This window comes from Ochlerotatus camptorhynchus, unplaced genomic scaffold (genome assembly GCF_037179485.1).
Source record: "Ochlerotatus camptorhynchus isolate MF236.1 unplaced genomic scaffold, CSIRO-AGI_Acam_v1.1 ptg000787l, whole genome shotgun sequence".
NCBI lineage: Eukaryota > Metazoa > Arthropoda > Insecta > Diptera > Culicidae > Ochlerotatus > Ochlerotatus camptorhynchus.
Genome location: NW_027041252.1, coordinates 53,216 through 76,235, shown reverse-complemented (window position 1 = coordinate 76,235; position 23,020 = coordinate 53,216). Strand labels below are relative to the sequence as shown.

General features: G+C 38.1%; 1 protein-coding gene across 1 annotated transcript; it reads left to right on the top strand.

The window, feature by feature from the left end:
- The first annotated feature begins 1,344 nt into the window (after positions 1-1,344).
- Positions 1,345-12,961, top strand: LOC135715031 (dynein light chain Tctex-type). Its single transcript, XM_065238441.1, has 3 exons — positions 1,345-1,538; positions 8,723-8,888; positions 12,092-12,961. Exons 1-3 carry the CDS (start codon positions 1,518-1,520, stop codon positions 12,238-12,240), a joined length of 336 nt encoding a protein of 111 aa, XP_065094513.1. The 5' UTR covers positions 1,345-1,517; the 3' UTR covers positions 12,241-12,961.
- Positions 12,962-23,020: the final 10,059 nt, after the last annotated feature.

Genomic DNA, 23,020 nt, shown 5'->3' with positions numbered 1-23,020 from the left:
TCAGATGTCACAGCTGTTGTTTGTGGTGACATCTATCGGAAACTACACACGATCTGTTTTCCTATAATTGTTCACAGAGGACACTGCAGTGCAAAACATGTCTGGTACCTCTATATATGCATTTAGATTATTATTCGAAGTCCCTCCTTTTTTACACATTCTGCACACAAAATAGCTCACCCCTCACAGAATTTCCCGCCGAATTTTATGTATGGGGCGGGGCATGAAGTATCTTTTGCGCAGAATATGTAAAAAAGGAGGGACTTCAAATGATAAAGCAAATGCATATATAGAGATACCAGACATGTTTTGTAGTGTCAGGTACTCTATTTTGTAATCTGTGAAAGGGAAATCACAAATCGAGTGTCAACTAAATACATGGCATGTTGAGAGATTGAGCTCGTGAGAGAGAATTTCTCTCTCAAATTTGAATTTTCGTGGCTCTCTGGGGACTGGTAGTAAAGTGGGTAAAATTGTATGGGGAAAAATCATTTTTAATTAATTGTAGCTTGATTAACTATAATTTCCGGGAAAAAACTGAACGACAAAGTCCCTGATTAATTTCTTTAGGTTGTCGTTCACTTTTTTTCACCTGAATATGCACCGAAAGCGAATTATTCCCACTTCTCTCAATTTCTATATGGGGATTTTTATCACTTCCTACCAGGGGAACAGCGCCATCTCTGTGGAAAATGGTCGAACAAAATGATTAATTTTACTCGTTCTGTACGTTGAACATAGTGTTGGAAGTAGTGCGCTGTAATCGCACAATGATACGCTATGAAACGCACTACTTACGACACTTATGGCGGTAAGCTCCAACTCGGATTAACTTTTAATACCGTCCCTGTTTGTATGATCTGAAAAATGTTTGCTCAGAATTATGTTGATTAACTCTGATGTCGACATCAAACCAGCCGGACATTCTTGATCGGGATTTAATCCGAGGATAATACCGGTTGGAGCTTACCACCATTAGTGGGTTATTCCGATTTTCAACTGTACCGATCATATAATGAAATTGGGTTCTTGAGGTCGTATGCTTGACTTTTCCCGTAAGAATAGCACGGGAAAGTAAAGTAAACTCTTTTTATTCATACGATCATACGGCCCAATATATGAAAATTTCTGTGTAAACAATTTTAACACCTCTCTAGCATTTCTACAAACCTTGGTTTTATCCGATGTTGTAGTGTAGACAATGCTGAACTTAAAATTGTTCCCAGTTTTATAATTTTAGACTACGCCCCTGTTTGCATTATAGTCGCTATAGCGACTATAGTTTGCATTGCATCTTCGAAAGGTCAGTTTTCTTTCGCGCAGATTATTTTTGGCGTTTGAAGATTGTTCGTTCAGTGCAGTGGTGATAGTTTTTCCAACAGAAAATTCTATAGCTTTCTAGTTGTGTGCATTTTTTGGTGTTGTCCCCTCGCCAAACGGATTACTTTTTGTGACCATTTCGGTAGTTCAACAAGTTTTGTGAAGGATTTCAACAGGAATAGAATAACCCAAACACCATGGACGACGGCCGAGAAGAGGTAAGCGTTCACTTAAATTTTCTCACTCCGCTTGAAGTTCGAAGGTTTGGTTTGCTTACCACCAGCTGACGTCGATTTTTTTTTGTACATTCCTTAATCGGCCTATGATAGACAAGAGAGGGACTGGGAATCTTGAAGCTTGCGTCATTTTATAATCATTATTCATTCCGGTAGGTAGAGGCGGTGAAGGAGACAATCTTCATGTAAATTTCGTCGCCTACTTGAGATCATCATCCCCTCGCTATGATCTCAAAATGTAAATAAATTGCAGAAAAATTAGCTGAAGCGTTTCGTGAACGACAAAAAATGTCTTCTTGGTACCTAGAAGGATTGCAAAATCAGACATGAGCTATATGAGAGCGAGAGAAGCGCTTGTTTTGGTTGTGGGAAGAATATTTTTCGGCGTAAGAAACTGTGTCGTCGTAGGTATCTGCCTATAAAGGCAAAGGCCCTGGCAAATAAAATTCGTAAACATCACCCTCGCTACCGAGCGAAACATTTGATCGATGGTAACGATTAATTTCAAGGGGAAAACATGTCCACTTTTCTGTTGTTGATCGATACAGAGGGGTGCAGTGAAAATCGAGTCCAACCAACTTTTAGCGGATCATTTTCCTGTACCTAATCATTAATCCATCAAGGTCAAGTTCACGACTTTTCCGTGTTTTGAATGATTCATGGCAGTTCAATTTGACAAGGATAACATTATAATCCATTTGGATTTATTCTTGTTTGACTTGTAGCACGGGTCACGTTGAAGTTATAGACTGTTCCAGAAATTATGAGTACACTTAAAGTAAACTGAAGTGATTTTAATATTTTTATTCAATAAAAGACAACAGCGTTCACATTCTTACCTCGTTTACTCCAAATATTTATTTGTCTACGAGTAGTTCCTCATCCACCCGTACCGAACCCGATGCATACCGCTTGTAGTTTTCCTGAATCTTCTGGTCAATTACAGGGTTAAATTTTTCCGCGCCCCCTCAAACGTACACTGTTCCATCTATGTGCACAATATTGTTCGCCTTCGCTCGTGACAAAGACTACATATTTTGATGTTTGACCGCCATAGGGGTAAGAGGGGCATAGTGAGCATCCCGTGTACCAGTTTGGACTTCCGGCCGGAACAAATTGGTTGGTGGTAGGATCAATATCATAATGATATTGAACCTACTACCAGTTGATTTGTTTCATGCCGCTGGAGATCCAGAGCCAACCTGCGGGATGCTCACTATGTCTTACCTGTTCACTATGCCCCTCCTCCCCATATATACATTTTTAAACCCGCGACTGAACAAATAAAAAAAAGATGCAGCCATAATTATTTGAAATACTGTGAACTCTCTACAACTCGACCATCGAGTTATCAAATAACTATCCTATACAAAACCGCTATCACAGTAGCCATGATATTCATTTTTCGAGTTAGTGGATATCGAGTTGTGGAGAGTTGATTCTGCGAGTCGTGTGACTATCTGTCACTAGCAGCACAGATAAACAAACATAACACTCGCAAGTTATTCATCGGACACGCATTTAACGGTAAATTTAAATGTTTTTTAGGTGGTAGTACCACCACCAGTGGCTCGCATATTCAATTGGGTTCTTTAAGGGTATCGAGGTAATGCATATTCGTAATCTGCATTAAAAATGGAACCCAAAACCAAAATTTCATCAATTTTGGTACACTGGAACTATTTTAAATGATAACGATTACATTTGCAAAAATCACCTTATTAGCTCCCCTCGGTGTCACTTTGTATGGGAGCGAGCTGTCAGTTTGTCAGTTTAGTGTCAAACAGTAAACTTATTATTTTGCTTTAAATTTTGATTTAAAAATCGAGATGAAAGTGTGTGGGTTCGAAAAAAATATTGCTGTGCTCAGAAAACGAAGCTCTTTCAGATGATATATAAAAACCGATATATTTTTAAAATTAAAGAACCCAATTCCCTTGCATTTGACGTTCACACACTACCGCCATCTGGTCAGCGTAGTGCCCATCACAGTATACTCGACAGATGGCGGTATTGTTTTAGCGACTTCAATGAGTTATGTCTGTTTGTCTGTGCTAGCAGTGATGGGCAAATATAAAAAAATCAAATCTCATCCATGCACAGTGGTTCCCTTAGCTCAGTCGGTAAAGGGCGCAGCTACAAAGCAAGACAATGCTGGAGGTGGCTGGATTCGATTCCCGGTCCGGTCTAGGAATTTTTCGGGTTGGAAAATTTCTCGACTTCCCTGGGCATTTAGAGTATCATTGAACTTGCCACACAATTATACTAATGCAAAAATGGTACCGGCATCGAATGCTCCCAATTAATAACTGTGGAAGGGCATCTAGATCACTAAGTTGAGAGCACGCAATAAGCTAATATGCAATGAGCAATAAGCTTGAAATGTGAATAAGAAAAAGAATAGTTTTTACATCTGGCGTGGATTTTGTGTTTCGTGCGGAATTTGGTCGATTTGTTATTCGGTCTGTTGTGATGATCTCCAGGTGTACCGATATGGGAGGCTGCGCTGGAAATAAGTAGGTTTTACGTATGGCAATTTTCTTGGATGAGGCTATTCTTGTAAATAAGTAGGTGCGCGCTGAACTTTCTTATAATCGGTCTAAATTCCTCCTCCTGGTCAATCTGAGCATTGAGATCTCCAATAACGGTTTTGAATCATGGCTTGGATAGCTGTCGTCTTATCATTTCAGCTACGCTTAAGAAGTGTTCTTATCGACATCATCGCTTCCTTGGTGAGGGCTGTTCATGTTCATTATGCTGATATTGAAGAAACGACCTTTTATCCTCAACTTACACATTCTGTTGTCGATAGGCCACCACCCAATCACGCACTTTTACATTTTGAAGTATAAAAATGCGTTTTATTTTACATAGTTCAATGTAACAGCCATATATTAGTAGGTATTATGCTTATTGTAAGAACATTGTTTCAGTCTTCCTTACCATAGGTTATTACTGGAACTGTTGACCAGTATTCCTCAATTGGCCTTAGTTCCGGAGTATTGGCCGGATTCATCTCCTTGGGAACCACTGTAACGTCATTTTTGCTGTACCACTGTTTGGTGGAAATTGAGTAGTGGCAACTTGTCAAGTCCGGCTAGAATAGACAATCCACCTCATGGTCCTCCTGAAAAGGCAGTAGTCTCTTCCGAAGGTATTCCTTCTGGTTCATGATCCAAGAAGTAACTAAAGTTTCGCTTTTCAGCCCATAACAATTGCTTGCCGGACAAGGAACTTTTTGGGGAATTTCGTTTTCTTTTTATGCGTAAGGAATCAATGACATCGACACATTTTATTTTCTATCTTTTGGGGTAAGTGGGGCAATATGACCAATGGACAATGTAGCCCCCCGTTTAAAAATCAACCTTTTGAACATATTTTACAAAACATGTGTTGCACGTTTAATGCTTGAAGCCTACTTCTACTATCCATTTCATTTAAGTCTAACAAAATATTTTTCTCTAGTGATATTCGAAAAATGTTAGACTAGCTCAAAACGTCAAAACTGTTATAAGATTTCTGAATCAGAAAATAAGGTCTATCAGTAGTTTTGTATAACTTATCGTTAATATTCCTTCAGCAGCTTTATAAATAGTCATTAATTTTTTATATGACATAATGTGTTTCTAGATTTTAATAAACATTAAAGATTTTCTTAACAAAATATTACTTAAGTCCATTCGAGGCAATATGAGCACCACTGATATTTCAACTTAAATTCTTCAATTTTGCATTATTGCTTTCATAAATGTGACTGTATCATATGAAATCGTGTTTTGAAACAGCTGCTTTGGTAAAAAATCAGTCATTCACAAGACTGTACAGTACTTCTGAAATTTAATTTTTTCTTCAGAAAATAATTGTTTCTGTTAAATTTTTTTTTTACTAAAACTATTCATTGTTGAGCCTTCATAGAGCCTAAAGAAAACATAATATTCTTACCCGTTGTTTACAAGATCGCTCATACCACCCCGATAGGGTGGCTATCCCGAGCAAAGTCTGAGATCAAATTGAAATCTAAATTTGATGTTGTGATGTCGTTGATAATGGTTACTCAGGTTGCTGTCATTTTGGTAAAAATTGAGAGCATCACTTTGAAAACTATTTCTGCTATCAGTGAGAGCAAATTGAAAACTCAATTTGATTGATATTAATTTTTCCTGGTGACAACAAAACAAGTATTCAATTTGATGTTATCCTAAGGCAATGAAAACAAACCCGCAAAAACATATGTTTGAAGAGCAAATGTACAGCAAAATTAAAACAAAATTTAGTAAACTGGAATCAAATTATGATTTCAGTTTGATGTTGATATCAAAACTTGATTTCAATTTGCTGTCATTTTGATGCTGAGCGGCGCCGGTGGTGTAGTGGTAAGCGTGATTACCTGGGTTCAATCCCAGTCGGCGCCGCCGGGATGTTCTGAGGCATAACATCTCTGATCCAAGGGAAGTAAAGCCGTTGGTCCCCGGTTCATGAGTTGATGGGTCGATAGGTAAGGTCCAGGTGTGGGAGCTGCTTCCCTGGCGTCGGTGCATTCGGAACTCTGGAGTCTTTTTTAATTGAACCGTATGTAGCATTTTTTGTCAAGTTGTGTCGGGTAGCATTAAAATGTCAATTTGTTTACGTTTTTCACATACGACCTATTCAAAAAGCACCCCATAATTGTTCGGTAGAAGAGATTTTTAACTCTGGAAGGTTTAAAAATGAGAACATTTATTCTGAACTTGTACAGACGTAGTTTTAATGATAAATAAAATTTGTCAATTTCATTGATTCCTTACGGATAGTCATTTGAATGTTTACCGACTATTTCAGGAATTCAACTCCTTCTTCTTCATATTTTTCATCGCATTTCAAGCTTATTGCTTACCGCATATTAGCTTATTGCGGGTTCTCAACTTAGTGTTTCAGATGCACTTCCACATTTATTAATTGAGAGCTTTTGATGCCTGTACCATTTTTGCATTAGTATAATTGTTTGGATGGGGAAGTCGAGAAATTTTCCAATCTGAAAAATTCCTAGACCGGACCGGGAATCGGTCCCAGCCACCTCCAGTATGGTCTTGCTTTTAGGTGCGCCTTTACCGACTGAGCTAAGCAAGGCCCTGTAATTCATAAACCCAGTAAAAAACACTGACTCCTGTAAAATAACCTAAGTATGTATATTGTATACCCAAGGAAGTCGAGCCAAAATTTCCAACCCGAAAGATTTCCTTGATTGGACCGAAAATCGAACCAACCACCTCCAGCTTGGTCATACCGTGCATTTACTGACTAGACTATCTGAAGTCCCTTGGAAAATAATTCTCCACCGTTCAGAACCATACTTGAAATGCGATAATCGATTTTCTCTTCGCATTACCATAGTTCAGTGAACCAATTTTCCGAAATTATTACAATACAGTGAAGTGAAAGGTTGTATTAGCTAGCAAAAGCAACATCAAACGCACCGAGAAATGTTAATCCAGCCGAGCTATTAACAAAAGAGGAAATCGATGAAGATAATCGATCATCGCACTTAGGCCTTTATGGTTCAGAACGCTAGAAATAGATTTAACGAAGTGTATCCATCAAGTATGTAAGTACCTACAGGATATGCATTTTTTTTGGCGCCTCGCTGCAACAAATCAGTACATACTAAGATTTCGATGAGTTAATGTAGACATCTAAAAACATGATGACATACTAAGTACTGGAAATAAAGCCTCATCACGGTCATCGTCATCACCACTGACACGAAAGGTGCATGTTTGTTAGCACATTATGAAATTGATCAAACATCAGCGTGGTGCAAAAACTGTGTTGCTGCTTGCCACATTCTGGAAGCTCGTGCCCTATCTGGAAGCAGTAATAATCAATGCAGGTAGTAGCAAATCACAAAAGTTGGGACCCCCTTGTTTATTTTGATACCGTAAGGTACTGTAACAAGTTTGTTACATCAAAAAATATTTTCAAAAATTAAATGTTTTAAGCTATAAAACTTGTTACAGAAGCTTACGGTATCAAAATAAAGAAGGGTATCTCAACTTTTTTCGTGTACAAAAATCTGGCAAAAATCGCTGATAGTAGTTACAGTATATACCTACTTCACTCGGAAGAATGGCTAGCGATGTTCACTTTATTTGAATGATGATAGCAACATCCAACAATTATAGAATTCTCCGTATTCATAAAACTTTGAATGTAATTCCCGATAGTAATTTTCAAAATAGTTTCAACATCTTTTAATAGAATTAGTTATGCAACAAAAAACGCCGTTCCTAATAGGTCGCGGCTTTCAAATTCCTCACTACCTTTCTCTCTTTGTATAGTACGAGCATACCATAGTTGAATTTCACCTCCTTCCGTGAGAAAAATTCTAACGAGTGGTAAATTATGCTAAGGTAACACATTCGTCGAGGCGCCTTTGAGGAATTTCCGTATCTTGTACATGCGTGCGGCAGAAGTGCAACAAATAGGGTAGGTGTTCTAGTAATAGTGGTGTACCTATAGCTGCGATATGGAGGTTGTGCCGGAATAGTGAGGAGGACCCGGCTAAGATTATTTTGCATCGGTAGCTGTCCTAAAATAAAGCATATTTGCATATTTCAAACTTAAAATTAGTCCAAACATTACGGAAAATCATTAACTTTCCTTAAGATTTTCACACCTATAGTTGCGGTAGTGTTCCTATAATATTGCAACCCATAAGAAACCAACGCATTCCACTATTATAGGAACCAAAGTTAGCAACTACCACAACTACTGGAACAGTGTTCCTATTAATGGAGGATGAGTTTTCTAAAATTGTATGCAATTTTATTACAGAGTAATATTTTTCTACCAAAATAGAGGTTGAAAGCTATAGATTGACGTATAACAATTGTGTGTACATCGTATATTTATTGTTTAATTAATAAATTGGCTTAGTACCTCCACTACTGGCTCACCCACCCTAGTCAGTCGGGGTTTTCCTATCGGGATATGGCGAAAAAATGTAACAACAACAGCGAAGCTGTCCTGGATCTGGATTTTCCTTTTTGTTAGTTAAAGGCTGGCAAGCAACCTTCGCGGATCCACGCGAACATAAAAAATCAAACAAACGAACGAACTGAGGATTACGATAAAGTCATCATACTGCAGGGAACGTACTCTAATACACAGTTATGTTGATTCTTTACCAGCATCAATTCGTTGTGGACGATGTGAGCAAAATTATCAAGGAAGCAATCGAAACCACCATCGGAGGCAACGCATACCAGCATGACAAGGTGAACAACTGGACCGGGTCGGTGGTGGAAACCTGTCTCAGTGTACTGACCAAACTGCAGAAACCCTACAAATATATCGGTGAGTAGAATCAAGTGCTATGTTGTTTTCTGGTAAAATTGGTAAAGTCATAAACGGTAAGCTTTGTGAAATACGCACAGTTGAAAATATGTTGTATAATTGATTGCGATTGAAGAAAAAATTCCAGAGCTCATTTGCAATTTTACATTCGTTAAAATTTTACTTATAATAAATCTTTTGATTTTGTCTCAGAGCCCAACTTGCATTGAAATTCTATTATTGCACTCTTTGTTTCTAATTATTGCACACCCCTAAAATATGGCTAGATGCATATTAGAATGCAATTTTTCAACAAGAAGAATCCTTCACGAGTTCTGATAGATGATTGAACGTAACTCTCAGGTTTATTGTACTCACGATATGAGTTATTTTATTAATTTAATTAAACCAGTCAACCACGCACGGCTACTGAAAATAACTCATTAATTTCTCATACAACTGAGTAAAAATGAAACTCTCTGAGTGGCCGTGTGGAAGGAAAATATCCAGCTTTCCACGATCTTGGTAATGGGCAATGGTGGCTTTTACGGGTTTAAAAATGCAGCGTTTGCTGTTTTTTTTTTAAATCTAGTTCGTTTATTTGGAAGGCTCAATCGCTTTACGGAGCCGATAGTTATTTCTATGTCTAGTAGGAGTTGGGCCGAATACTCGTGGATTACCCAGGGTTAGAGGGGTAGAATATTGAATGATAGGATCAGGGGAAGAGCTTGGGGTGACGTTTTGTTGTCTGAAAAGAGAGCGGTTGCTGTTGTTTTTGACACTAACCTCCAGTAAGTGTCAAAAACTACTGTAAACGCTGTATTTTAAGACCCGCGTAGACCGCCACTACCGCGCGTGGAAAGTTGGATACGTAGCAGCTGTTTTATATGAACCGTTGCATACCTTTACTACCGGTGGAAGCATAATTGTCCCATGTTACAAAACACAAAAATGAGAAAACTGCAGTTAAAGTTTTAATAGTCTTTTTGCTGTTATCGTAAAATTTCACGATTAAATTTGGTTCTACTTCTAGAAAGTTTGTCAACATTATCCAAAAAAATAAAATGGGGCACTTATTCCGCGAATTTGTTTGACGAGTTGAAAAATGTACGCATATTTGTCCCACTGTGAACGTGTCGTAACTTTTGAAAGCTTCAAATCGGTGGTTGGCAGTGCAAAGACAGTGACTTCTTCTAAGCCAAGTTGAATGTCTCACAGTACACGTTGAACTTATTCAAGCCTCGCCCGTACGTGGTGTTCATGAGAAAAGTGAATTTTCATAAAGGACGTTATGCGCTAGGATACGCAAGCAACATCAACAGTGATACCTCAAATACTGCAAACTGTTTTCCATGAAACAACTCCAGCCGATCGAAAGGATACGTTCTCTACTGAAGCTAACGTACTCTAGCATAGGTCTCATCGTAGAATTGAAGTGGATAGGAAGACCTCTCGGTTGGCAGTGGCATGCATCAGAATAATAGCAATGTAAGGTTAACCGTTTATTTTTAAAATAAATCTCACAATTTTACCCCATAGATTTTCAATGCCAAATTATCGTGTGTTACGAAAAGGTACAAATAGGGTAAGGTGTTGCTAGATAAGTTGATTAGTACATTTAATAATTTATTTGTTTGTAAACAGCAACAGCACTGAGAATGATGGCTCAAATTTTCCTAAAAAAAGTGTTAATGTGCTTACGACGTTATCGAGGTATCATCCAAATAATTTAAAGATTAATTTAAAATTGGAGCAGATATGCGTCCATTTTTACAATGGGACAAAACGGCTTCACATCATTTTTTTCTAGAATAAACAGCGTATTTTAAAATACGTATTGATATATAACGTTAAGCATCATACCCTAAAAAAGTCAAAATGTCACATGGGACAGTTATGCTTTCACCGACAGTTTAGGCGTTATCCCCATAGACAATAATCCAGGTCCGCCGTTTATGTATTGATGTATTGCCTCCGTTTGCTCAGTCGGTAAAGGCGCAGCTGGGTTCGATTCCAGGTCCGGTCTAGGAATTTTTGGGGATGGAATTTGTGGAAGTTATGTTCGATTTAGTGAAAATGCAAAAATCTAGTCAAGTCTTTGTGAACTTTTTAATTGAAAGTATAACTTATAAGTTTTTTTTTATCTTACTGAGATCGTTCTGACTACATTTTTGGATTGGATATGGGAAATGGCCATCAGCGTATACGTATACACAGTTTAAATATGCTGTAAACTAGTGTAAATTATCGCACTAATGCCACGGATACACTTGTGTGACAAACTATGAATATGAGTATTGTTCAACTTTTCTGCGAGGATCTATAGCGTCAACTAGAGCGCCAATTGTGGGGAAACATAATTAGGCTATTCCTTAAGATGCCCGCATTAGATTTGTTCTTCTTTAGAAAACAAAAATGTTCGGAATACGCCCGGTTCAAAACAGATAACTGTTTCTCACGTTGAGTTGAGTTTCTGTAAAAAATTTCAGCAAAATCGGTGATATTTTAATTGAGGCTCAAGCTAATTTTGTGATTTTTCAAGTTAATAATGAAGGGATGTGTAATCTACCTTCCATTGATTCCTTTTGACGCCATAGTCTCTTATTTCAAGAATAATGATTGACTCTCGCACGTTCCATGACATGCTTTCAGTCTGAATAGGGAAAATGGGCCTAAATGTCCCTAATTTGGGCCCACACATAAATTCAGCAATCGACTAAATTTTCAATAGCGACCAGAAATATCCATTAGTACCGTCCCAATGACGCGTTCATCTAGATAAAATTAATAAATAGCATTTTTTTAGCAATGGGTCCAATCTTAGATCCATAGGACAACATTAGAGCCATTTCCCCTATATTGAATCTGACTGACCGTGTTCGATAAGCTATCTGTGGTGATTGGCTTTTTTCACCATATGTGTAATTTTCACCACATTCCTACCCATTGGAAAAAAGTTCAACCAGCAAAGTGATGAAAACTTGGACTATAATTTCCGATATTGGCACAAACTATCAACTAGATAGGAATAGTTCCGCCGTGGTTCAAAAACTCATTAAATGTGAGATTAAAGAAAAACTTTTCCTATTCTTTTTTTTTTCCTGTGCTCGTAAAACAATAATATACGACCTAGCTTACTTCATCCCCTCCCGGGGATGCCCGAATGATTATCGATATAATTGTTTCCTTATCTTCTTCTTCTTGTACGTTTACTTTCCCAACAGTCACCTGTATGATCATGCAGAAAAACGGCGCCGGACTGCACACGGCTAGCTCCTGCTTCTGGAACAACGAAACGGACGGTTCCTGTACGGTACGCTGGGAAAACAAGACGATGTACTGTATCGTGTCGGTGTTCGGGTTGTCCATCTAAGTTTTTTTTAGCACTATATATTCAATGTCGCCTCCGGAATACATTACCGAAAGGAAGCGAAATTCTATTGACTACGCAGGCAGAGAAGCATACTCGTGAGCTCCTGCGTTTATTCTGGCGCATTCGAATCTAGCTGTTGGTAATTCTTTTTTTTTATATTAACAATGCATGAAGGCAGTCATCACTATTTATATTCCAACAAAGAGGATGGATTTTGATGCTTTACTTTATATTATCGTAAATTATTTAATACGTTATCAAAAACCAGTTTTGCGTAAATAAAATTTAGAAATGGGTTCTTTCCCATTCCATTGATTTACCAAATTTAAGTTGAGTATTTTGAGGATTTTTTTTTACAATAATGATAGGTACCTAGATTGTCATATAATTTTCCCGTTATCGTCATGTTATATTATCCTTTCCTAAAAAAGAGAAGTTACAAAATAATGAAATTAAAGGTAGACACATGTTGTAAAATCAGCAGATAAAACAATTGGCCTTGGATATGATCGGTTGATTAACCATAAACTGATGTGAGCGAGAAAAAGAGCATTTGACGTGGATGATGAATCGACGAGCGTAAATATATGAATACTGGGAAGGGCAATGTCGCTGCGCTTGAACAAATTTCTGTTATCGTCAAAACAGTGCAGTGTAGCGGGAAGAGAATGTATGTGCTGATATCGGAATAAAATTTAGGCTGTAGGATTTAACGATTATATTTGGAGTGTCTTTATTGTTTTGTCCGAAAACCAATATTGATAGAAGGGCAGATAATTTTTACATGGAAACCGATGCACTCGACGATGTAGAAAATATGGTGTTCTTCTACACAGAATAAAAAGTTGTTGAATATTACATCCAAACTGCTGCAATCAATCAATCGGTTATGTAATATAACGTTGTACGATGTACATCGATTTGGCGAACAAAATTACATCCATTGATGTAATATTGTATCTGCTTTTTGCTAAATTACATCATTATTTCATACATCAGCTTGAATTACATTGATCGATATTACATTTTTTTACTGTGTAGTTATCGCAAGGGTCTGCTAACAAATTACGTAGCGATAAAAATCTAGTTTTATCATCAACACCCTCTCCCCTCGGTGTAACGCGTAACTATGTTTTTTTCAAGCAATAGAATTAGTTGCTCTCTATTTGTTGTAGCGCAGCAACTAAGGAGTAGTAATTTCGTATTTCTAGCGTTCAGAATCATATGAGCCTAACTGCAATGATCGATTTTGTCTTCGCATTACCGCAGTTCAGGGAACCAATTTTCCAAAAATATCACAATGCAATGTTGTATTAGCAAACAAAAACATCATCAAACGCACCGAGACATGTTAATCCAGCCGAGTTAATAACAAAAGAGAAAATCGATGATGAGAATCGATCATCGTAGTTAGGCCCTTATGAGTCTGAACGCTAGATTTGTATATTTTGTGGAAGCTGACATTTGTGCTTTTGAAGTTTCAAGCTAAGGCTTCCTCTTAGAGTATCACCTTAAATCAAAATATTATTAATAAACATGGAATTTATATACATAGCACACGGTATACTACCCAACCGCCCAATTTGAATTTAATATCAAGCAAAGATGGGACTGTTATGTTTTTATGGGCAGTATAACAGCTTTTATTTGCGATGAAGTTGGTAACACAGTATTATAAAACACCACATATAAAAAGACAAATCTAAGGATAATTAGGAACCACATTAAACAAGTTAAAGAAATCTAGTGCATTGAGGTCATTTTTTGCCTGGAAACAATAGGGGAATTTACGTATTCTCGTCAATCTAAGCAGCGTCTGCACTTCTACTAGCATTTTCTCAGCGTCACGCACATATATGATGTGTCTGTTTGTTTACATTCATCTGCTGCTTGCTTCTCTATCCATTCCAATCGACAGAATTTTTCAAAACGTTTTGAAAGCGTTTTTACAACGCTCCAAACTTCTCAGGTGAGTGTGACTATTGTCGGCAGCCTCTTTTTCTTCGGCAACCTTCCCATTAGAACTGCGTGTTAACCAGCTGTTCTATTATCGGCAACTCGAAATCAACCCCATTTTGTAGTGCGTATGCTTTATTTGAAGAAAAATGTAGCATTACTGGATTGCTCGATCGTTCAAATCCAGAACAACATGTGAAAAGGGCATACAAGCTTTTTGTAAACAAACCTTTGTAGGCCCTTTTCTCACCAACCGAGGGTCGCCCACGCAAACCAGCAATATCATCGGGAAGGGGAAAGTGTCCCCTACCCGGTGATGTTAAAGGTTTGCGTTGGTGTCATATGGGTGGCGAGAAAAGGGCATAAGAAGGTTTGTTTACAAAAAGCTTGTATGCCCTTTTCACATGTTGTTCTGGAAATATAATCAGATTGAAGCTGAAAGGCTAAACAATCGTTTGGACACAATCAGGGAAGTGCGTTGATGGGAAAACATAGTGAAATTAACGTTTAAATTTTGGTTGCCGAAAACAGTCAATGGGTGCCGAAGCCAACATTTACCCTATGTAATTTTTTTCTAATGCATTAGGAAGGTTAAAGCACATTCCTGAAGATATATTTATAATTTTTTTTTAAGATACTACACAAAAAACAAGGTTCTGATGTCCTGATCCGTTTGAAAATTTAGTCGTTAGTGATAAAAACCACACAGCAGATTGGTGGTTGTAGAGCGGCCGACAGTAAACCCATGTTGATCAGCACTCAAATACTGCTTGTAAATGGAACAGCAACGGTTCCATAATCACTAGCTCGAATAGCTTCGAGACGGCACTTAACGATATAATTCCTCGATAGTTAGCCAAAGCTCGTTTCCTTCCCTTTTTGTGGACGGAAAACATGTACGCAAATTTCCAACAGGATAGAAATATGCCACTGGAGAGAGACATGTGGTACAGACGATGAAGCGGAATTAATAAGCTAGCAATATGTCTCTTCAAAAATACAGATGGAACTCCATCAGGTCCAGGATTGAAGGATGACTTGAGCAGAGTCGCAGCTTTGGAAATCATCTCAGCATTAACATCAATTCCACCCAGCGTTTGATATGGTAATATGGTCGTCAGTTAGTATTTCATTAGTGAATATACTGGCAAACTTGTCGGAAAAAGGCGGCATATATCCTGAGCGGTGGCAGCCCCCCTTATTCTGCGAGTCACATGACTCTCTCTCACCGGTGAGGTGACAATTGTCACCTCGTGTGAGGTGACTCTCCATGCAAATCAAATGGAGAGTCACCTCACACTTTTTTTTTTTTTCGCCACGAGCTGTCTTCGGGCGCGGACGCATTTGCATTTTGGTCCGCAAGTAATTTGTATATATATATATATATTTTTTTTTTACACTTCGACAACGACGCGTGTGGGTCTCGCTGGCCATTTGTACCTTATATTATCGCGTCGAATATTTAAAACATAAGCAGTTATGCCGTGCGGTGTAATATCATGCAGCATCAACGACGACCGCTTTCTATGGAAGTGCGAATTTTGCAACAAAAAATACCATGCTGCCTGTGTCGGAGTACAGCGACAACGGGAGCATTTCATCACGGCATTCATGGTGCCTATGTGTGCTGACTGCCAGCACATTTTACGGAAGGAAGCCGACGTGAGGAAGCTGCTTCATCAACAGGAGCAACTTGTGGAAGCAATCCACTCTCAAACGGACGCGAACCACCGCATTGCTGCTGACCTAAAAAAATTCTGCTTAGTATCAGAATTATTCGACAGCATTGAGCACCTGCTAAATGACGTAAAAGAAACGTTGGCAGTAATAAATAAAAACAATAATAACATGTGCAGCGCGGTCGGCCAGCATATGAAAACGTGTGATTCACAAGCGCACGCGACAATAACCGGCATCAACGAATCAAATTCGTTGATGTCACAAAAAATTACAAAATTACTTGACGAACGGCTATCAAGCTTATCTAATGACATGGCACTTTCAATAAAAGGGGCCGAATCATCACCTCATCATCATCATCCAGAGCCGAAACTTCTGGAAATTCTTGAGGAAGTGAAATTTGTATCTGGGGCTGTTTCTAGTCTTCAGATAAATGCTGCAGAACCTCATCAGAAGACCTTGGAGGAAGAGTTAGCTGAAAGTCCTCCAGTACACAAAAATACAATATCTCCAAAAACTGACCATTCATCTCCTGGATGGCGGTTTTTAGGCAACAAATGGCACTGGAAGCAGGACTGGTCTAAATTTGACGCAAAACAACGGACTCGCAGGTTGCAGGAAAAAGCTGCTGAAAAATCCAAACGCAGCAGAAAACGACGAAAACAACAACAAATCCACACCAGCAGTACCAAAAACATCATCCAAGGAAATGAATACAGCCGCGCCAAGGGATCGGACAAGCAACTACTGGCCACAGCGAAAGTACAATTTGCTGGTCCGCCATTGACCACCGACCACCCAATTGCAGCCCTCTCGGTCCCAAAATTCATCAACTTCAGGAAGGGTGAAACCATCAACCAATACCGGACAGAAAAGCAGGTACAACACAACAACAAGACTGAAACGCCGTCATCATTGCAATCAAATACAAATACATCAAATCAAACATCTGGATGGTCACTCGACCCTATGCGCCCACCCATCGTAAGCTTGACGCAGCAATCAGCTGATGGGGACGGGCGTTTCCTGAAAGCACGACTACGGGACACAAAAATAATGTACATCGTTCGCCTTTATTTGGCATATATGCATGACAAGGAGCCATCGTTTTGCCATGAAGGAATGACCACTACTAGCATCAAAATTAATTTGGCATCCGAAGGACTACCGACTTCAGCGGAGGAACTTCGGAAAATCTTTTTCGAGGTGCATGAAGAACATGGTGTACCAAAACAGGCGGCATCTGACGATTTGGAATCCTATCGGCGTCATCTTAACAACCAGAGGATCCAACACCTGCAGCGTATAAGGGAAAGCGCCGACAAATTTCACAACCCGAATTTTCGGAAGCAATGACTCCTTTCGACGAGAAAGAGGTAAATAATAATACCAATGAAAATATTTTATCAACCGACGTACTTCCAAAAATCTCTTCACATAAACAGAATGCGACTGAAATTTTGATTTACTGTCAAAATTTCAATCGCATGAAAAGCCCAGCTAAAATGAAGGAAATCTATCAAAATTTATTATGCTCATCCTTCTCGGTCATTCTGGCAACTGAAACAAGCTGGGACGAAAGCGTGAAAAGTGAAGAAATCTTTGGAAATGCTTTTAATGTATTCAGAGACGACAGAAATTTTCATGCAACTCAGAAGAAGTCAGGCGGTGGAGTCCTTATAGCTCTTTCGGCCAATTTTAACTCAGAAATTATCTTTACACCAAAATTTACAGAATTTGAGCATATTTGGGTGAAATCACACATTGCCGGTGAAACGCACGTGTTCGCCTCAGTGTATTTTCCACCAGACCATGCTCATAAAAGCACTTATGAAGCCTTCTTCCAAAGTGCTGAACAAATTCTATCTGAGCTTCCTCCTGAGGTTAAAGTTCACATCTATGGAGACTTTAATCAACGCCATGCTGACTTCATTCTGGACTCTGAAAATGAATGTATCTTACTCCCAGTCGTTGGGGATAATGAAACATTGCAGTTCATTTTTGACAAAACTGCTAATTTAGGACTGAACCAAATTAACCACATCAAAAATCAACAAAATTGCTATTTGGACTTTTTACTAACGAATATTTATGAAGATTTCTGTGTGACCGAATCATTAAACCCATTGTGGAAAAACGAAGCGTTTCACACAGCAATTGAATATTCTTTATTTGTACACGAATACCAAAGACCCAACGACTGCGAATACGAGGAAGTCTTTGAATACAAATTAGCAGACTACGAAAAAATCAAACATAAATTAAACAGCGTCAATTGGCAAATAATTCCAAGGAATGAAGGAAATGTCGAAACTGCTGTAGACATCTTCTACCAAATTTTATCAGGAATAATTTTGGAAGAAATACCTTTGAAGAAAAAAAGACGCTACAGAAGCACAAAAAATCCAGTCTGGTATAACAGACAAATAAAAAACTTAAAAAATCGAAAACAGAAAGCACATAAACATTACAAAAAACACAATAATAGTGAAAATTTGGCTATCTATTTGGACTTATGCGATCAACTAGATTTAGCCATCAGTAATGCATTTGAAGAATTTAATTCAAAAACTGAACTTGAAATAAAGTCCTGCCCAAAGAACTTCTTTAATTACGTAAAAACCAAATTAAAATCTGACAATTTTCCATCAATAATGCATCTTGACGAACGTGTCGGGGATAGCTCGGAAAAAAATTGTAAGCTTTTTGCAATTTTTTTTCAAGAAATCTATACGACATTTTCCGATGAAGATCGCGACCGCGATTATTTTGCATTTCATCCAGAATTTTCAAGGGACATTGGCGTCAATCAACTTCAAGTGCAGGATATTTTGCAGGCTTTAAAGAATTTAGACGCCTCAAAAGGTCCTGGACCTGACGGAATTCCTCCAGTATTTTTAAAAAGTCTAGCAATGGAACTCACTGCTCCATTGTTTTGGCTTTTTAATATGTCACTGGAATCCGGAACCTTCCCAAAAATATGGAAAAGCTCATTTTTAGTACCTATTTTTAAATCTGGCCGAAAATCTGACGTACGTAATTATCGTGGAATAGCCATTATCTCTTGCATTCCAAAGCTTTTCGAGGCAATTGTAAATGAAAAATTATTTCTTCAAACCAAAAATAGAATTACTGACATGCAACACGGCTTCTTTAAAGGACGTTCGACCTCGACAAATTTACTTGAATTTATAGACTATTCATTAAATGCAATGGATAATGGAAACCACGTAGAAGCTCTCTATACAGACTTTAGCAAGGCATTTGACCGAATTGACATACCAATGCTTCTTTTCAAATTGAAAGAAATTGGAATTGAGCCAGGACTCCTGAAATGGCTTGAATCATATTTAACTAACCGCCAACAAATAATTAAATTCAACGGAAAGAAATCGACCCCAATTCAAGTCACCTCAGGAGTCCCGCAAGGCTCTCATCTTGGACCTCTTCTTTTTATTCTGTACGTAAACGACATTTCCTTCATTCTCAAAAAAATAAAATTGCTAATCTATGCCGACGACATGAAGCTCTTTTTGGAAATAAAAAATGATGAAGACATCAATATATTCCAGAGTGAAATACACATATTCTACACATGGTGTAAAAAAAGCCTATTAGAACTGAATGTAAAAAAATGCAACTTAATATCATTTAGCAGAAAAAGAACACCATCAAACATTTCAATTGCATTAGGAAATCAGAATGTAGAAAAATGTGAAAGAGTCAGGGATTTAGGGATTATCTTAGACTCCAAACTAACTTTCATAGACCATTACAATACAATTATTCACAGGGCAAATAACATGCTAGGCTTTATCAAGCGCTTTTGCTATAACTTTCAGGACCCATACACAATTAAAACACTATATATTGCCTATGTGAGGTCAATACTGGAATATTGCAGCATTGTATGGTCTCCATTTTCAATCACGCACGAAGAAAGATTAGAATCAGTACAAAAGCAATTTCTATTATATGCCCTTCGTAAATTAGGTTGGACATCATTTCCTCTTCCATCATATGAAGCACGCTGCATGCTTATAAACATACAAACATTAAAAGAGCGTCGTGAATATGCAATGGTTTCGTTTGTAAACGATATCGTTTCGCAGCGCATTAACTCAGCAGAACTTTTATCAAAATTAAATTTTTATGTACCTACTCGACAACTCAGAAATCGAAATTTATTTGCCGTAACCCATCATCGCACAAATTATGCAAAATTTGGGCCATTAAATCGCATGATGGCGTCTTACAATCAATACTGCGAAACCATTGACTTTTCAATGTCTCGGCATAAACTAAAACAATATTTTAACTCCATACGGAATCATAACTCGTAGGAAGTAAAAATATAATAGCTGACAATATATTTTTTAATATTCTTAAGAAAAACAAATTTGTATATGTAATTGTACTAGTCTACATCGGTTGATGAAATAAATAAATAAATAAATAAATAAATAAATTGTCACCTCACCGGTGAGAGAGAGTCACGTGACTCGCAGAATAGGGGGGAGCAACTTCTCCGTTGAATTCCATAGACGATGGGAGGCTGGACTCCCTGCGTTGCTCGTTCACGTCGTTCCAAAAGGATTTCGGTTGTAGCATAAGTTTGCGCTTGGTGCCTCTTTGGAAACTTGAAAAGCATTCACGACTCGCTGGCCTCACTGACTTCAGCCTCACATAATGAAGTTTCAGAGGAAGCGTGCGATACTTCGTAAATTTTCTTCTTCTTCTTTTCCTTTATTTAACGTCGGTCTCTGTTCCACAATCTAGTGCCAATCACCGACGGACATCGATTGCCATCCATTGACGACAATCGAATGTGCAGGAAGGCAGCTTCCACACCTGCGTAATCGCACCCATTCAAACACACATGGGCCGGGACGTAAATCTTCTCAATGATGCTTTCTTGATTGACTTCAACCTACGTATACCGACAAACCGACATTCTGGCTTATGCCCGAAAATCGTTAACGGCCGATTTAAATGTGTAGTGATCCGAACTGTCAAAACCATAGGATATTTTTATCTAGATAAAAATAATTTCTCCAGAATAGATCAGACACGAACCCATTCATAACTTTTGCAAGCGGGTTCATGGGTTAGCTAAATATTTCCCGCGAACACGGAGCCAGATGTCAGTAGTGTGCTTTGGTCAGAAATGTTATTGTTTTTACTATGGTCATTCATGTCGGTTTGTCGGTGCTACGTAGCTCTCTCGTCTGCCAAGGAGCGTGAGACACTTTGTGGTGAGTTCTTTTCGGGACGTGTCTGTCAATGACATATGCCAAGATATGTGAAAAGGTTTGCGCTGCAGCCTCAACTTCATCAGGATCAAGGATGTTCTCCCAACCCAGGCTAGACAATCAGGGTTATTCTGCGTGGCGAATGAGGTGAGACGACAATTGTCACCTCGCAGTCACATGACTCTTCTCACTCGATTCCGAAAGTTGACTCGGGTGACGTGAGAGGTTCATTCTTAGGTGAGTTGCAAAGTGACTCGGTGTTCATTCGCCGAAATGTCAGTTTGCTTTGTTTTTCGAAAAGGGCCTACACAGTTTTTGTAGGTTCATTTATCAGTTTAATCGCAGGTTTTTATTTTTTACTATAAACATGCGTTTCGAGTCGTATTCCATGTCAAACAAGGTAGATTAAAATATTTTATTTTTTTCTTAAACATAATCCGCGTTCACATGTTCGAAATCATGCATAAAAATATCATTAAAATGAATTGAAAATTTTCGGTCTGTGCTAGACCCTTTCAGTTTTTACTGTTTGTTGTTTTCGATTGCGAGCGAAGATTTTTTTTCCGATCGAGTTTTTTTTTAGTTATTAATACACTGGAACCTCCATTTACGAACCAAACCGGCGCGGTGGTTCGTAAATCGAACCAGACGTAACAAAAACTCATTACGTGGGATTTATTTCATAACAAAGTTTTATGAAAATATTATCAAATACCCCACAATATGGGTATTTTTGGTATCGGGGAGACGTGCACGGACCGGACATCGATGTCTGGGGCCGTTTTGAAATTTAAGATGGCGGCTTCCGGTTAAGGAAATACTTCCAAATCACTCACAATATTGGGTATTTTTTTAAATCTTGGTGACGTGTAGGGACCGGAAAACCATGTCTGAAGCCTTTTTCAAGTTCAAGTAAGGACCGTAAATCGATGTCTGAGGCCTTTTTGAAATTCAATATGGTGATTTCCGGTTAGAGAAAAACTGCCAAAATATCCACAATATGGGTATTTTTGGAATCTTGGCGACGTGTAGGGATCGGAAATAGATGTCTGACACCATTTTAACACGGAGACCAAATTCGTTAAGTTAAGATAACAATCCTAATAGTTACTTTCACATGGAAAAATATTGTTGTTTGAAAGAAACCTATAGTTATTCCAACATTAATTTGACCGTCAACTCAATCATATCTACCTAATAGATTCAACTGTTCATCTTATACTTAATTCAACTATAATTTGATCAATTATAACAACCGTCAAATGTAATTTATTTATATAATTTGGTTTCAAGTGATCATCATAAATCCACATACTTTTAACTTGTGATGCGTAGAGCAGGCCATAAGATAGCTGGCTCTCACGCAGATGAACACGGTTCAAATCTAAGTTGAATGTTCTTGTTCACTTTTTTATGATTTTGCAGTTGTGTTTTTGAGATCGATAAAGAAGCAAAACAAACTTTATTTAATATGTCGATAATGAAGAGCAGTTCGTTTAATGAACATTGTAAAATTTTGCTTTTCTAACAATAGTTTTCTTGAATCAACTAACGCATAGTTATATTTTGAAGTTTGGCGTTTGTTCATCTACTGAAAAATATAGTTGAGCCAACCGAGGAGCCAACTATGGACTATAGTTGTTGCCCTCTATATATAGTCAAATCAACTATAGTCTAAAACAATTGAACAATATAGTTATTTTGACCGGAAAAGTAATTGCGTCTGCTATAATTTGTTCTCCGTGAAATTCAATATGCCAGCTTCCGGTTCGATAAAAGCTGGGAAATACTGCCAAATTACCCATAATATGGGTATTTTTAGAGTCGGGGTGACGTGTAAGGACCGGACATCGATATACGAGGCCGTTTTGAAATTCAAGATGGCGGCTTCC

Bases quoted from the DNA above. Each gene is read 5' to 3' on its own strand.
- LOC135715031 (XM_065238441.1), top strand. From the start codon at position 1,518: ATGGACGACGGCCGAGAAGAG. The intron at 1,539-8,722 runs GTAAGCGTTCAC...ATTCTTTACCAG, and splicing joins TGGACGACGGCCGAGAAGAG to CATCAATTCGTTGTGGACGA. The intron at 8,889-12,091 runs GTGAGTAGAATC...CTTTCCCAACAG, and splicing joins GAAACCCTACAAATATATCG to TCACCTGTATGATCATGCAG.